Below are 15,275 nucleotides of genomic sequence, written 5' to 3'. Positions count from 1 at the left end.
TCCTGCTTCTTGTAGTTTCTTGAAAACTTTCCTCGGAATCTTCAGATGTTCTTCCCACGTTGTAGAGTAAATCACGATGTCATCCAGGTATACACCTACTCCTTCAATCGATCCTAGTAGTTGATCCATCACTCGTTGAAATGTTGCGGGTGCATTCATCAGTCCAAATGGAGTAATAAAAGCTGACAGCAACTTGGCATTCTCATCTAAGGGAATTTGATAATATCCTTTCAACAAGTCTATCTTGGAAACAAACGGCTTGCCCAATGTTATCAAGTAACTGATCTATAAGAGGCAAAGGATAATTATCAGCCACACTGATAGAATTCAGTTTTCTATAATCAGTACACATCCTAAATGAATCATCTGGTTTCTTCACTAACACACATGGAGAACTGAAGTGACTTGAACTGGGTTCTGCTAATCCATGTTGCAGCAAATACTCAACTTCCTTCTTCAAAACATCTCGATGATATGGTGATAAAGCGATAGGCTCTTTGCTTGAAAGGTCTTCCATCTTCTTGAATCTTGATTTCATGCTTGGTCAGATCAGTACGTCTAGGCACATCTGAAAAAATTTCTGGAAAACTACTAATTACTTCACTTAAGTCTTCACCTTGTTCAACACTCAGATGTTTCAGTTTATCCTCCAAATTTTCCAAAATTGAAGAATTATTCATCTTGCTTGCAGCTCCCAATTCATAGTCATCATCGTCTTCTGTAGATAGAGTTGTTTGGGTTACTGACACAGTTTCAGTTCTAGTTTCTGAGAAATAAGGGTTCAAGAGGTTCACATGTATCTTCCTTTGTCTTCTTCTTTCTGGTGTTTCAATCACATAAGTTCTATCACTTAACTTCTGAATTATCTTGTAAGGACCTTGAAATTTATTAGTGAGGGGAAATCTCTTGACAGGTTAAGACAATAACTAAACACTTGTTGACCAACAAAAACTAAAACTTCTTAGCTTAGTCTTAGCATCAAATCTCCTTTTCATTTTCTTTTGACTCATTTTTCAATTTTTCTAAAGAAAATTTTTTTAATCTCTTTCAAAACCTTTTCCTTAAGTTCTTCACATACTCTCCTTGGCTTTCCTCTTGATTTTCTTCCCAATTTTCTGCAAGAATCTTCAACGGTCCTCTAACTTCTCTTCCAAAAATCATCTCATTAGGTGAACATCCCATACTTTCTTGATAAGCACTCCTAACTTCAAACAACATTAATGGTAAACCAACATCCCATTCTCTTCCTGACTCAACAATACTTTGTCAGCATACTTTTCAATGTCTGGTGGAACCTTTCCAAGGCACCTTGAGTTTCTGGATGATAGGCATTGGATAACTCTTGTTTCACTCCTAACAAATTCATCACATCCTGGAATAACTTTGAAGTAAAGTTTGTTCCTCTGTCACTTTGTACTATTTCTGGTATACCAAACTTTGAGAAAAACTCCACAAGTTTTTCAGCAACTATCTTGGCAGATATGTTTCTAACAGGGATTGCTTATGGATATCTTGTCGCAGGACACATTAATGTTAACAAATTCTCATTTCCTTTCTTTGTCTTCGGCAGTGGTCCAACCATGTCTATAATCACTTTGCTAAAGGGTTCTCCTCTAACTTCTATAGGTTGTAGGGGGGCTTTCTTGAAGGTTTCATTCGGTTTTCCAGCTATCTGGCAGGTATGACACTCACGAGAGAACCTGCTAACATCTTTGTGAAGTCCAGGCCAGAAAAAATATTTCATGATCTTCTCCACAGTCTTCCTGATTCCCGTATGTCCAGGCTCATGAGCTACTGCAACCACTTGCTTTCTCAACGGATATGGAATCAAAATTTGATGATATTCGCCCCATACAGCATCTCCTGGTATATCTGTAGGTCTATACTTCCTCATCAGCAAACCTTCCTTCAGATAATAACAGGTATGCGTTTGTTGCATCTCTTCTCGATCAACAACTCTGAAGAACAAATTAGTTAACGATGCATCCTTCTTCTGCAAGTCCATCAGCTTCTCTCTTGTCACTTGACCAACTTCAAGGGTTGAATTCTCAATATCTGCTAACTCAGCTACTGTAGTTTCACTATTGTCTACAGCAACACTTTGACTACTCGGAGTCTCTTCAGGAACATCAGGTTTTTCTTCTTCATTGTCGTCGTCTTCTTCATCTTCTTGGGAAATCTCTTCTTGGTCAGCACTATGGGAAACTTCACTTCCCTGGAATAATTCTTCTAAGCACAAAGATCCTTCACTTGATCCTTCTTGGGTGTGTAAATCCTCAGTAGGACTCCTCAATGGTTTGTCTGTCACTACAGGACAAGGAATAAATGGCACACCACCAACTTCATTCCCCAATAGAACATGTACACCTTCCACAACCAGTGAGTCCTTTACAGCAAAATCAACATTCCCTGTCACCAATTCACACGACAGGTGTAAGCGGCATATAGGAGTTACTTCCTCTCCTCCTATACCCTTCAAAATAACTGAATCTCCTGTGAGACTCTTCTCCAACTGAGGGTGAAAACCACATACTACCACACTATGGTTACTCCCTGTATCACGTAATATCTTGACTGGTACCTGCACACTTCCTTCTTGAGTTGACAGCATACCCTCATAGATATATGGCTTAAAAGCCTCCACACTGCTAAGCCACTCACTGGTTGAGGTAACATATCCACTGGTTGCTAAACATTCAGCTTGTTTAGTTTCATTCTTCTCTGGAGTCTGATTCTTTACCACACTGCTCTTCGTAGTTTGTTTCACCTGGTCACCTTTCACAACTTGACCAACTGGCTTTGACTACTGTTGATTCCGGTAACACTCTTGACTGTAGTGTCCTACTCTTCCACACTTGAAACAGACAACATTAGGTTTCTGTAACTGTCTTGAAAAACTGGATGAGGATTTCACATTAGCTTGCAGAGTTATATTACCTTGTGTACTCTTGGTAGTATCACTTGAAGGTTTCCCATTAAATTTGTTCCTGTTATTTGGATAAGACTTAAAATCTGGCCGTTGTTAACTCTGGTACATGACATTGTAATTATGTTTACTACTGATTATATTGTAATCTTCACTCAGTGTAGCAGCTTTGTCAAGTTTTTTCACCTCTCTCTCTCCCAAATAGGCTCTTATATGTTCAGGAATTCCCTTGAGATACTGTTCAAGAACAAGTAACTCTTCTAACTCATTGAAAGTTTTAACTTTAGCAGCTTCTAACCAACGTTTGAAACACTTTCTCACTTTGTAAGCATAATCTAAGAATGTTCCCCTCTCATCTTTTCTTAAATTTCTGAATCTCTCATTGTAGTACTCTGGGGTCATCTGGTAAACTTGTAGCACACTGTGTTTAAGTACCTTGTAGTCTTTACACTGATCAGCTGTTAAGGCTAGATAAGCACTTCTCCCGTTACCAATCAAAACACTTTGTAGCAAAACTGACCATTTATCCTCTGGCCATCCCATACCTGAAGCCACTTTCTCAAAGTGATCAAAAAACTCATCTGGAGCTTCTTCAGTAAACTTAGGGATTAACTTTTGTACTCTCACTACATCAAATACAGGGTCTTGATTACCTTGGTTAGGGTTAGACGGTGTTACAGGTAATGTGGATCTAGCTGTTATCAATTCCATTTCCCTTTCATGTCTTGCGATTTCTCTTCCCTCTTTTATCTTTCATGACTTGTGATTTCTCTTTCCTCTTTTATCCTTTCTCTTTCCTCTTCTGCTGCTTTTTCTTCTTCTCTTTCTCTTCTTTCTTGTTTTTCTCTATCTATTCTGTCTCTTTCAGCTTGCATTCTCTCTCCTTCAGCATGCATTTTTAGCTTAATCAAATTCTCTTCTGCTTCATTGCGTTTAAGCTCTAACTCTGCATCACTTTTCTCTTTCTTTTCTGCTTGCTTTTTTATGAGATCAGCACGTGCTACATTCAACAACTCTTGAGCCAATTCTAACTCATCTTCATCAGTTATTCTACCAGAGTTTATCAATGATTCCATAGCAATACATCTTATTTGTGCCTTTACCATACTAGTAGACACATAACCACCACATGCCACTGCTAAGCGCTCCACTGTCCCTTAGTCAGAGTGGTTTCAGATAAGACTTGGATGGAAGGGGCTGCTAAAAATTCCTGAACCTTGAACTGAGCCATTTTCCTCTAAATTATCAACTTACAATTCAATACAATAAATGCAAAACAAAACTATATGGTCACTCTCCTAACAAAATATATCCCTAACACCACCAGTATATACTAGAGTGATAATTAAATCTGCTTTCCCGGGTCTCTGGGCACCATTAATACATGTTACGAAGTGCCAAGTATCTGGTTACAACACTTACCATTCATTTATTGTTACCTCACAAAACCAGACACCTGAACCCTCATTACAGGTATTAAACGACTGAATACTCTAAAGGCAACAGTGATCCCTTAACAACTTACCAGTATTGCAGAAAATCAGACTAGGTGTGAGGTAATCTTGTAAGCAATGAAATTAATCAAAGGGCATCACTCCATCAACAACTTTAAAAGTCTAAGTATTTCTCTGATTTCAGAAGTCTAAGTACTTCCCTGGTTCTAAGTCACTTCAAGTAAATTGAAGGAAAGCAGAACAATTACCACTCTATGTTTCTACCTAACATAATCATAATCTTATGGAAATATACTGGTATAAAAATAAAAACACTTATAAAAATTTTAAATACAAAAATTTATTATTAAACTCAAAATTTAAAAGTGAAATTCACAATATCAGGGAAAATTACTGTTACTTGAAAACTAAGTAAAGTTTAATTAATTCTTGAATTAAATTAAGTAAAATTAAATCAAAATTAATTTATCACAAAATTCAAGAAAATTAATTCAATCAAAATTCAAAAGTGTTAGGCAATAATTGAAATTAGAAATTAATTCACAAGTGCTAAATAATAATAAAACTTGAAAAGAATACTAAGCAAATGCAAATTAATTCACAAGTGTTAAATTTAATTAAATGTGCAATGATTAAGCAATGAAAATGAATAAGTCAATTAAATTGTGAATGCAAATGAAAATACAGAAAAATGTGGACAGTCTCAAAATAAAAAGGCACACTTCAACAAGAAAATAAAAAAATGCACAAAAAATGAAACAAACACAAAACACAAAAATTTGCAATGTGTAAGTGTAAATCTTTTCACTCAAAACATTGTAACCACCAGTTTTTACCAAACCACTGTTCCTATCAGTTATTAGTTAACCACTGTTCCTATCAGTTATTAGTTTCTTACCAAATCATCATAACCATTAGATATTAGTTGCAACTAATAAAAATATAACACACTTTACCTTTTTGGTATACCAACTTCTTTCTTGGCTGCAGTCTTGTTTTACACTTTCACTAAAACCAGGCGCCGTTACAACAACAATGTTTGTTCAGATTCCACAAAAAACACTATTTAACACTAAATAAACTCTAAGAGATATCAAATATGAAATTCTCAAGTTACGAGTGACCAATTTACATTACGTTAATATAATCTCAAGGATGTCGAGAGAGAGAGAGAGAGAGAGAGAGAGAGAGCGAGAGCGAAATGTTAATGCCTCGAGAATCTAAGATCTAATGAAATTCTTCTCTCTTGTGGAAGCTGGACAGGGGAAATGACACAAAACGTTTTTGGCACAATTCTTCTAGAAGCTTCGAAATCTTCTCAATTTTACATATAAAATGTGTAATCTGCACGTGGCTTTGATAAAGACATACACATATGAGTCCAGTCTGTTAAAAAAAAAAAAGACACGTACTCTACTCGATTGACCGAAGCAGAAGCCCTTATCTTACTTGATGACAGATTCTCAAAACACAAATGAAGTCTCGAGCTCGCTTATCAAACGTGTTGACAGATTAGGAAAGCAAACGGAGATCTCGCAGTTCCTCTAATCTCACAGTGCTGACATAATAGGGAAACAATCGTAGTTTCGAACGGACAAAGAAAATCTCTCTCTTTTTACATTCTACGTTATATATATATTTTTTTACATTATGTTATGCGAAATCTGAACACACATTTAAAACATCCTATCTCTAAGCTATCTAGGAATCTGAAAAAATGTTGCATAATTCTACATAACATTTTGTACAGTCTAAGAGGGAATATATGCATTTTAAAAGTAGCAATATACAACAATATATATATATATATATATATATATATATATATATATATATATATATATATATATATATATATATATATATATAATATATATATTATATATATATATATATATATATATATATATATATATATATATATATATATATATAAACATATATGTATAATGCAGGTATAAATATACACCCCATATATATCAACGATAATTAAATTTTATATATAATATATATATGTATAGTATAATATATATATATATATAGATATATATAATTTATATAATATATATTATATATATAATTATATATATATATATATATATATAATATATATTACACATATACATTATAATAAGTATATAATTACTTACTACAATATATGTTTAATATATATATAATAATAATATTATATATTATATATATAAATATATATATATAATAAATATATATATATATACAATGCATTATAAATATACACACATATATAAATAAACGATAATTAGATTTTATATATATATATATATATATATATATATATATATATATATATATATATATATATATATATGTTATATTGATATTATATATATATATATATATATAATAATATAAATATATATATAGTATATATATACGTAGTTAGAGATATATAATTATGAGTGTAATGGATAGCTATACACTATACTATACTACTATATATATATAATACTTAATTATATATATTTATATATATATTATATTATCATATACACGTTATATGCGTAGTCTGTTTGTGCGTGTGCGCCTGTTAAACCAACCAACGAAAAGGATAAGAAATCAGACTTAAAATCACTTAATTTTCAACCCCTAGAACTGGAAAACGCCGGGAGTGGTCGTGGCTGTAACATTTCTTTCTGTGCGTCCGATAAAAAAAAAAAAAAACAAAAAAAAAAAAAAAAAAAAAAAAAATGTCGCCTCGAAATTGGTCCTCATGAGAGAGTCATCGGGAGAGGACGAACTGTTAAAGTTAATCGGGTGAACTGCTTCCGAAAATATCATCCGAATTCTCTCTGAATTTTTCATTTCTCTGTGTTTTCGATTGATTGGCTTTCAAATTTTTATCGCAAGCAGCAAGTTTTGTTACTTTTAAAACTGGGTGATTGTAGTATTTTTTTCGGGTTTCATTATACGTTAATAATGAGGTTTTTTGTTATTTACTATTATGCTCTCTTTTCGTCAGTCGCTCATTACGCTAGCTAGAAAAAATAGTTTGTAGATATTTTAGTCTCTTATGTGTCTCATTTTGTATCATGTTTAAAAAAATAAGAATGACAATTTCGTATGATAGTTATAGTGCGACATTTTTATTGGCTGAAAGAATATTTTAATGAAAAGCTTGTCGGCTGCTATAGCTGGTTCACTTAAGGTAGATTCTTGGGTGAGCCCTATTCTTACGAGACGTTTGTTTGGCGGCCGCTGATTGGCTGGTACCGGGAGGAAGACAGCTCCCAGCCATTCAGCGGCCGCCAAACTAACGCCTCGTAGTCACAGGGGCTCTTCCAAGAATCTACCTTAAGTGAACTACTTATAGTTGCAGCCACTTACCAGCCCATTTCTTTTCTTTAGTTGCTGGTTGTCCAGCTACTCTTCTCCTTATACTGTCCTAAGTACTAAATGGATGAAAGTGCCTGAAATTCACCATTCGTTCATTCATTCTCTCTCTCTCTCTCTCTCTCTCTCTCTCTCTCTCTCTCTCTCTCTCTCTCTCTCTCTCTCTCTCTCTCTCGTGTAGTTCGACATCTGCATCTGGGACAGTGAATACACTGAAGAATTATTTCGATATTAGCCATATTTGATTTCATTGCAATCGATAGAAAACATCAGCAAAAAATATTATGAAAATTCTCGAATGCATATAATATATATATATAATATATATATATATATATATGTATATATGTATATATATATATATATATATGTATATATATATATATGTATATTAAATTATATATAATATATATATATATATTTATTGTGTTGTGGTGTGTGTGTGTGTGTGTGTGTGTGTGTGATGAGAGACAGTATGGTCTCTGAAGTAATAGTATTTACTTTCTAAATTTTTGCGTTTCTATGGGCCCCTCATATTATAGATATATATATATATATATATATATATATATATATATATATATATATATATATATATATATATATAATATGAGGGGGCCATAGAAACGCAAAAATTTAGAAAGTAAATACTATACTTCAGAGACCAAACTGTCTCTCATCACACACAATATATATGTATATATATATATATAATATATAGATATAATATATATATATATATAGATATAAGATGTATATATCTATATATATATAATATATATGTATGTACGTATAGTATGTATGTAGTATGTATGTATGTATGTATGTATGTATATTTGTGTGTGTGTTAGCCATTTAGATTACTCATTAAAGTCATGTGTTATATTGTTAATATGCTTACGTTTGAGTCAGCGACATTCGCCTCTTTGTTAATTTATTTTGTCCAGCTTGTATCCATATGCTGATAACAAATCCCCAATTAAATGTTCGTCATTTGTTGAAGGTTTAAAGTGAATGTATGCAGTAGATTTCACGAGGGAAAAGCCTAAAAAGTGCATGCTGCATCTTTGGGCATCCACAACCCAAGGTCAGGACAGAATCTTACCTTTGTCTCCAGGATGCACATTGTTGATGAGAGAGCTACCTGTCTTCGGGACATCCCGTTGGACGCCGAACGCATTGCATACTTCCTCCACAACTTTGCGTCTTCGATCTTGCTCCTCCCTTATATCTGCGACAGTCTTCACTCTCCTTTTCTCACTCGTCGGCGAGTCATCGTCAAGTCGAGACGTTTTAGATGTATTGGCTCGCTTTTCATCTTTTGTTTGAATGTAGTTCGATTTTTCGTATATTGTTTCTGATCCGTTATGACTGGGAAAGTTTGGTACATGTTGCGTCACAGATTCCGTTAAATTATTGTAGCTTACCAGGTTCGCACCATTTTCTATATCATTCGGTTTATAATTTTCTATCACAGAATAGGTATAACTATTATAATTATCCACTTCCACTCTTCTCCTTGAATTAATTGAATAATTTTTGTGTTCTGTCTTGCTGCCGCCCTGAATTTCCTGGAGAATTTTTGAGTCACTGACACTCCGGTTTTCTTTGTGTATCAGGCTGTATGGCAATGGCCCTGTGATGCAAATTGCTACAAACACTATAAGGAATTTCTTTATTCGTTTCTTCATGGTTTAACGAGCTTTTAGTCTATTTTTGGCCTATCTATGAATATTGATACTCGAAATAGGCATGTTATCCTTCTTCTGCTGTAATGTCCTACGGAAAAGAGAAATATGTGTTAAAATTTACCTGGAAACTTATTAAAAATGTGTCAATGCCGTAAGACAAGAGGTGTAACATTAAAATAACTTCTGTCTCTGTCAAAAAAGGTTTTTCCATACGGTCATATTTTATTTAAGCATTTTCGTTATAAATTATTATTATTATTATTAACTTGAATACACATAACCATGACACAAACTGTGAGGTCTAGACAGAGAGGCAGGTAACTAGGTACTGATGCTTTATTACTGTTTTTGATATTGTGGCGGCCTTATGCCAGCACGGGCCCTTACTAATAGAACAGCCTGTAAAGCAGCTTTATTACAGATGAGCGGGGTTGACATAGACAGGTGCGGACGGATATGTAGTACCTGAGTCCGGTTTACAGAGCTCCGAGCGCGAAGATAGGAAATTTGCGTTTCTCTACCAACCCATGATTATTTTCTCGGGGGAAAGGCCGGAGAATTCTCTACAGACTGATACAGAATAGAAAAAGGACAAGTTATTCATATACATGAAACATTGTAAAAGGCGTTGTCCTTACAAAACAAAATATGGCTTTGAATAACAAGACATATATATTTTGGTTTAAACTTCGAGCTGAGAAGATGTTGAGTAAATAATGCAGGCCTGAACTTCAATGTAATATCATATTGTTACTTAGTTTTTTTTATTATTTATAACAAAAGTTAAAAAATATCCTATCTAAAACAGCTGCAATGACTGAATAGAATGCTTGCCTCATTATGGTTGTAGTTCAATAAATGTGCCTGAGCTCAAATAAGTGGTGTAAAAACGTACCATATGCCTTATTATACTGAGACATTGGCCATTTTTCTTGTACGTAATAATTGTTTGTTTTCATGGTGTTTTTACTTAGCTTGGAACCAGTGGTTATTCAGTATGGGGACCAACGGCTTTACGTGACTTCCGAACCATTTCGAGAGTGAATTTCTATCACCAGAAATACACATATCTGACCCTTCAATGAAATGCCCGATAATCGAACTCACGGCCAACGAGGTGGCAGGCAAAGACCATACCAACCACGCCACTGAGGCGCGGTACGTAATTATGATGACAATAACTACAACACGATAAGAACCACAAAATAATATTATCACAACCTTTACTGATCATCTTAAAGGGTCGTCCAGTAAGAAGGAAAAAGAGAGAGAGAGAGAGAGAGAGAGAGAGAGAGAGAGAGAGAGAGAGAGAGAGAGAGAGCAATCTTCCCAATACGTAAGCACAAATACAGAAACAATAGTAAATACCTTATTACTCAACCGAAAATCAGTTGTCGAAATTCAGCAGCATTCGTTTTCCTCCGCTGAACCAGCGAATCTGCTTTCCGTACCTGCAATCATGGCTGAACCGGGCTGAGTACCGAAGTTGTCAATCAGCTGTACACTGAAATCACCTGTTGCACATTATTCACTGTCGTTTTCTGTAGCACCGACTATTCACAAGGCTCCAAATCTCCCTTTCTATGAACTTTCATTTAGCATATTGGAAAACAAAATGATTCGACAAAAATCTGATGCTTTCGCGGGGCAGGGTGAGACATAACTGGACTGCGAGCGGCGCCCACGGTACCCTAAGCCTGCCGAAGTTCAAGGTCAGCGGGACGAATGGTAAAGGGAATTGAGAGTTGACTTGTGGGGGAATAGTGTCAGTAAAAAAGGCTTCTATGAACGAATATCGGTTTTCTGTTTGATTATAAAAGGTATTTCTTGCCGGATTCATAATGTTGCCTGAGAGATGCATAATCACAGTACAGTTCAATGTATTTAAGTTACTCCAGTTTAAGTATAAGTAAATGAAGCGAAGATTACCGAACATTCGTTGGGCATCTGGTTTTGACTGCGACAACCGGTTTAGAGTGAGAGAGAAATACAAAGTATTCATAAATAGATATATACAATTGTAAGATGTTTCAATTATTAAGGTCATTCACATGAGTAGACGTTGATTGTAATAATGACTCAATTAATAGTAATGGAAAATGCGGGATTGCAAAATAAATCTTATTATAATTTTTCTCATTTTATGGTGTTTCCATGTGGAGATACTGTGGATTCCAATAATGATAAATAATTAATGGTCTAAAATAAACAATGTTTCACTCTTTTTGGGCAGTTGGCAACATTTTGCGAGTTCTTAAAACGCAATCACATATGCATTGGTACATACTAACTATTATTTCCTTCTGTCATTTTTTCATTTGATTATTGTTTGTTTTCGTCCTCCATAACATCCACATAATTCGTAATCTTATTATCTACTATCATTGTTTTTACATAACTGCTTTAATTTATATTTTCAAAATGCAAAATTATTTTTATTTTTATTTTTATATTATTATTATTATTATTATTATTATTATTATTATTATTATTATTATTATTATTATTATTATTATTATTATTATTATTATTGTATTTGACAATAACAATAAGAGCAAGCATTTATAATTTCTGAAGCAACGCTGATAAATCTTGGTTCTTAATAGAGATATTTTCCGTAATCAAGTTACTGCCACATGTCTCATGAATATTTGACATGGCTCTAATGAGATACAAGTCTTTGCTATTTGTAGCTGAATTGAGTATGCATGGGATTATTTTTTTCTTTTTATTCAGATATCAAATCTGACAGCCAGTGATGTCAGTACGATATAAAGTACTACCTTCAGGGACTGGTACGCAAAGGTCGAAGGTGTATGTTTAATTCCAACTGATTATTCATGTTAATCTAATTTTCATTATGCTTCGCCGGAATCGGTATATTGTTTGGACTTACTTTACGAGTAGTAAGTGAATAGAGTTACTAAACATGATCACAAGACAACCAGTCAGTAATAACAAGACCAGAAGCACGAATTATTAATATCATTATTGAGGATACCTCCGTAAGGGGATAGTGCCGACAGTGCACCTCATGCGGTGCAATTTAGGGATTACTTATGGTTCTGTGCAGCGTGCCTTCGGCCTCTTAACTGCAACCCATCTCATTCCTTTTCTGTACCTCCATTCGCATCCTCTCTTCCGTCTTACTAACCACCCTCTCCTGACACGTGTTCCATACTGCAACTGCGAGATTTTCCTCCAGTTACACTCGTCAAGCCCTTCTGCTCTCAATTTCCATTTCAGACCTGAATGATCTCATAGGTCCCAGTGCTTGGCCTGTGGCCTAAATTCCATATTCAATTCAATTATTGAGGATACAATGAGAACCTTTTTTTGAGTGTCTTGATATATTGCTAAAGATATCATGGAAATCCTGAAGGTTTGGGAAGACTGATGTCCTCATTTTCAGAGGAAGTTTAACCAATCAGTATTTCTTCGTAGGCAGTATATTGATTTAGTTACATTCCTTTGACGGTGAGGATGCTAGACTTCGTATGACTTGAGGATTCTCAATATTTATTTAGCACTACTTCAAGAAATACGCTCAAGAAAAGGGTTTTATCGTATCCTCAATAATGATAATATTGAAAAGAGAAACCCACAAGATTACTGAGTATAACTTGTTTGACCTGTGAGTATTTACATAGTATTTTTCTAAAAACTCGAGCAGTACCTTCAGGCCCTAACTGTGGCCCTTTCTCAAGAGATGTGTAGATGGTCAGATTGGGTCAAGACCTACATCCCCTGAGAAAGGGCCTCAGTAAGGGCCTGAAAATGCTCTAGTTTTAAGAAAAATACCACACTAAGGGCCTGAAAGTACTCGAGTTTAAGAAAAATACCACAGTAATCTTTTGGGTTTCTTTTCCATCTGCAGAAGAGAACTGAAAAAAGTGTTTACCTGGTTAATAATGATAATCTTTCTATAATGGGTGTTATGTCTGTCCGTCCGTCTGTCATTCAATCACGGCCAAACGGCTGGTCCGATTGGCATGAAACTTGACAGGGCAATAGCGGGGACCCCTAAGATGGTTTATAAAGGGGTTTCATCCTGACCCTCTCCCCCCTCATCCCCACTTACCGAAGGGGATGGGGGAGAGAAGGGATTCCCTGAAATGGAGCTGGTTGTGCCCGTGAAACGGGGCTGGTTGTGCCCGTAGACTTAGTTACTTTACGAATTTATCATACATAATTTCTGCATACATACGTTTGCTAGTATTAGTAATCCGTACTCCTGGTCCAGTTATTACTGAATGATAATTTCCATACTTCTTGTCAAATTATGTTTATTAACACCTTATTTACTTATTGCTGGTAAAGAAAGCCTAAACAATATACCGGTTTCAGTGAAGCATACTGAAAATTAGATTCACATACATAATCTGTTTGAACGAAATGTTGTACACCTTCGACCTCTGCTTATAATCCTGGAACGTGATTGTTCTTCGTGTTCTTCATAATTGTATAATCGAATCTATTATTCAAACTAATTATTTACACCGATCATCAGGGTGAATGATTTTTTTTTATTTTTTTTAAACAAAAGGTTCCAGGGTGTCATTCTATGATTGCAGGACGGAGGACTGTCATTGCAGTCGTTCATATAATGCAGTAAAATTTCTCGTAAATTACAAAGTAAAATTTCAGGTAAATTGCAGAGTGAAATTTCTCTTAAATTGCAAAGTAAAATTTCTCTTAAATTGCAAAGTAAAATTTCTCGTAAATTGCAAAGTAAAATTTCAGATAAATTGCAGAGTAAAATTTCTCGTATATTGCAAAGTAAAATTTCTCGTAAATTGCAAAGTAAATTTTCAGATAAATTGCAGCGTAAATTTTCTCGTAAATTGCAAAGTAAAATTTCAGATAAATTGCAGAGTAAAATTTCTCGTAAATTGGAAAGTAAAATTTCAGGTAAATTGCAGAATAAACTTTCTCGTAAATTGCAAAGTAAAATTTCTCGTAAATTGCAAAGTAAAATTTCTCGTAAATTGCAAAGTAAAATTTCTCAAAAATTGCAGAGGGAAATTTCTCTTAAATTACGAAATATGTAATAAACTTTTGCATCTAAAATTCATCACTAGTTTTATTTTCAAAATCTGTTTTTCATTACATTTTCTTTTATTTTTATTTTCTGTCCGTGCCGGGATGGCGTAGATTTCTCGGAATTCAGTTGCAACAAGAAAACTAAAAGAAAAACTTTTAAGTCCAGAAAATGGTGTTTTTTATATATAAAGTAAGAAAATGTGAAACCTAACAACTTCGAGGAGGAATGAATGTATGCTAAATTGCAGAGTAAAAGACGTAAGATTAACAAAAAAAGTTAAAGCAAGAATAAGAAAAAGTTTGAATTAGGGAGAAGAATGGCATATTAATGAGATAACACGAACCTTCAAGAATTAAACTAGTTCCCAGAAATAGTTAAGAAAAAAATTTGATAAAAAAGTAACTGGGTGAAATGTTCTGAGGTAAGAGATTCTAGTTCTATAATTACCATCGTCACTGCTATCGTTAGGCCGGCCACACACGTGCAGTTTTAACTGACAGTTATAACTGTCAGTTAAAACTGCACGTGTGTGGGTATCTCGGTTGCTCATTTCGTCAGTTCAACAAACTGAGACAAATGCAAAGTTCCATATTTTTAACTGAAAGGAGTAACTGAACTGAGCGTGTGTGGGGATTCGTAACTGTACAGTTCTCAACTTCTCATTTCTACAAGTGGTAGCGGTGAGTGCAGTTTGTTGAGATGGCACGTAAACAAAACGAAGTGATTGTTGAATTCATTGAACTCTATCGATCTGAACCTTGCGCAAATAATTAAGAAAATCAATTGGTTCT

At 34.4% G+C, this 15,275-nt stretch overlaps 1 protein-coding gene across 1 annotated transcript in view; it reads right to left on the bottom strand.

The window, feature by feature from the left end:
- LOC135202295 (uncharacterized) overlaps positions 1-11,086 on the bottom strand; it is a 23,018-nt gene extending 11,932 nt beyond the window's left edge. Inside the window, exons 1-2 of the mRNA XM_064231615.1 lie at positions 10,809-11,086; positions 8,855-9,528 (exon numbers count right to left, since the gene is read on the bottom strand). Coding sequence (XP_064087685.1) covers positions 8,855-9,440 — 586 coding nt within the window. The 5' untranslated portion in view covers positions 9,441-9,528; positions 10,809-11,086. The remainder of the gene's footprint in view (positions 1-8,854; positions 9,529-10,808) is intronic.
- Positions 11,087-15,275: the final 4,189 nt, after the last annotated feature.

The sequence above is a fragment of the Macrobrachium nipponense genome, chromosome 30 (assembly GCF_015104395.2).
Source record: "Macrobrachium nipponense isolate FS-2020 chromosome 30, ASM1510439v2, whole genome shotgun sequence".
Taxonomy (NCBI): domain Eukaryota; kingdom Metazoa; phylum Arthropoda; class Malacostraca; order Decapoda; family Palaemonidae; genus Macrobrachium; species Macrobrachium nipponense.
This window is presented reverse-complemented; position numbering and strand designations above follow the sequence as displayed.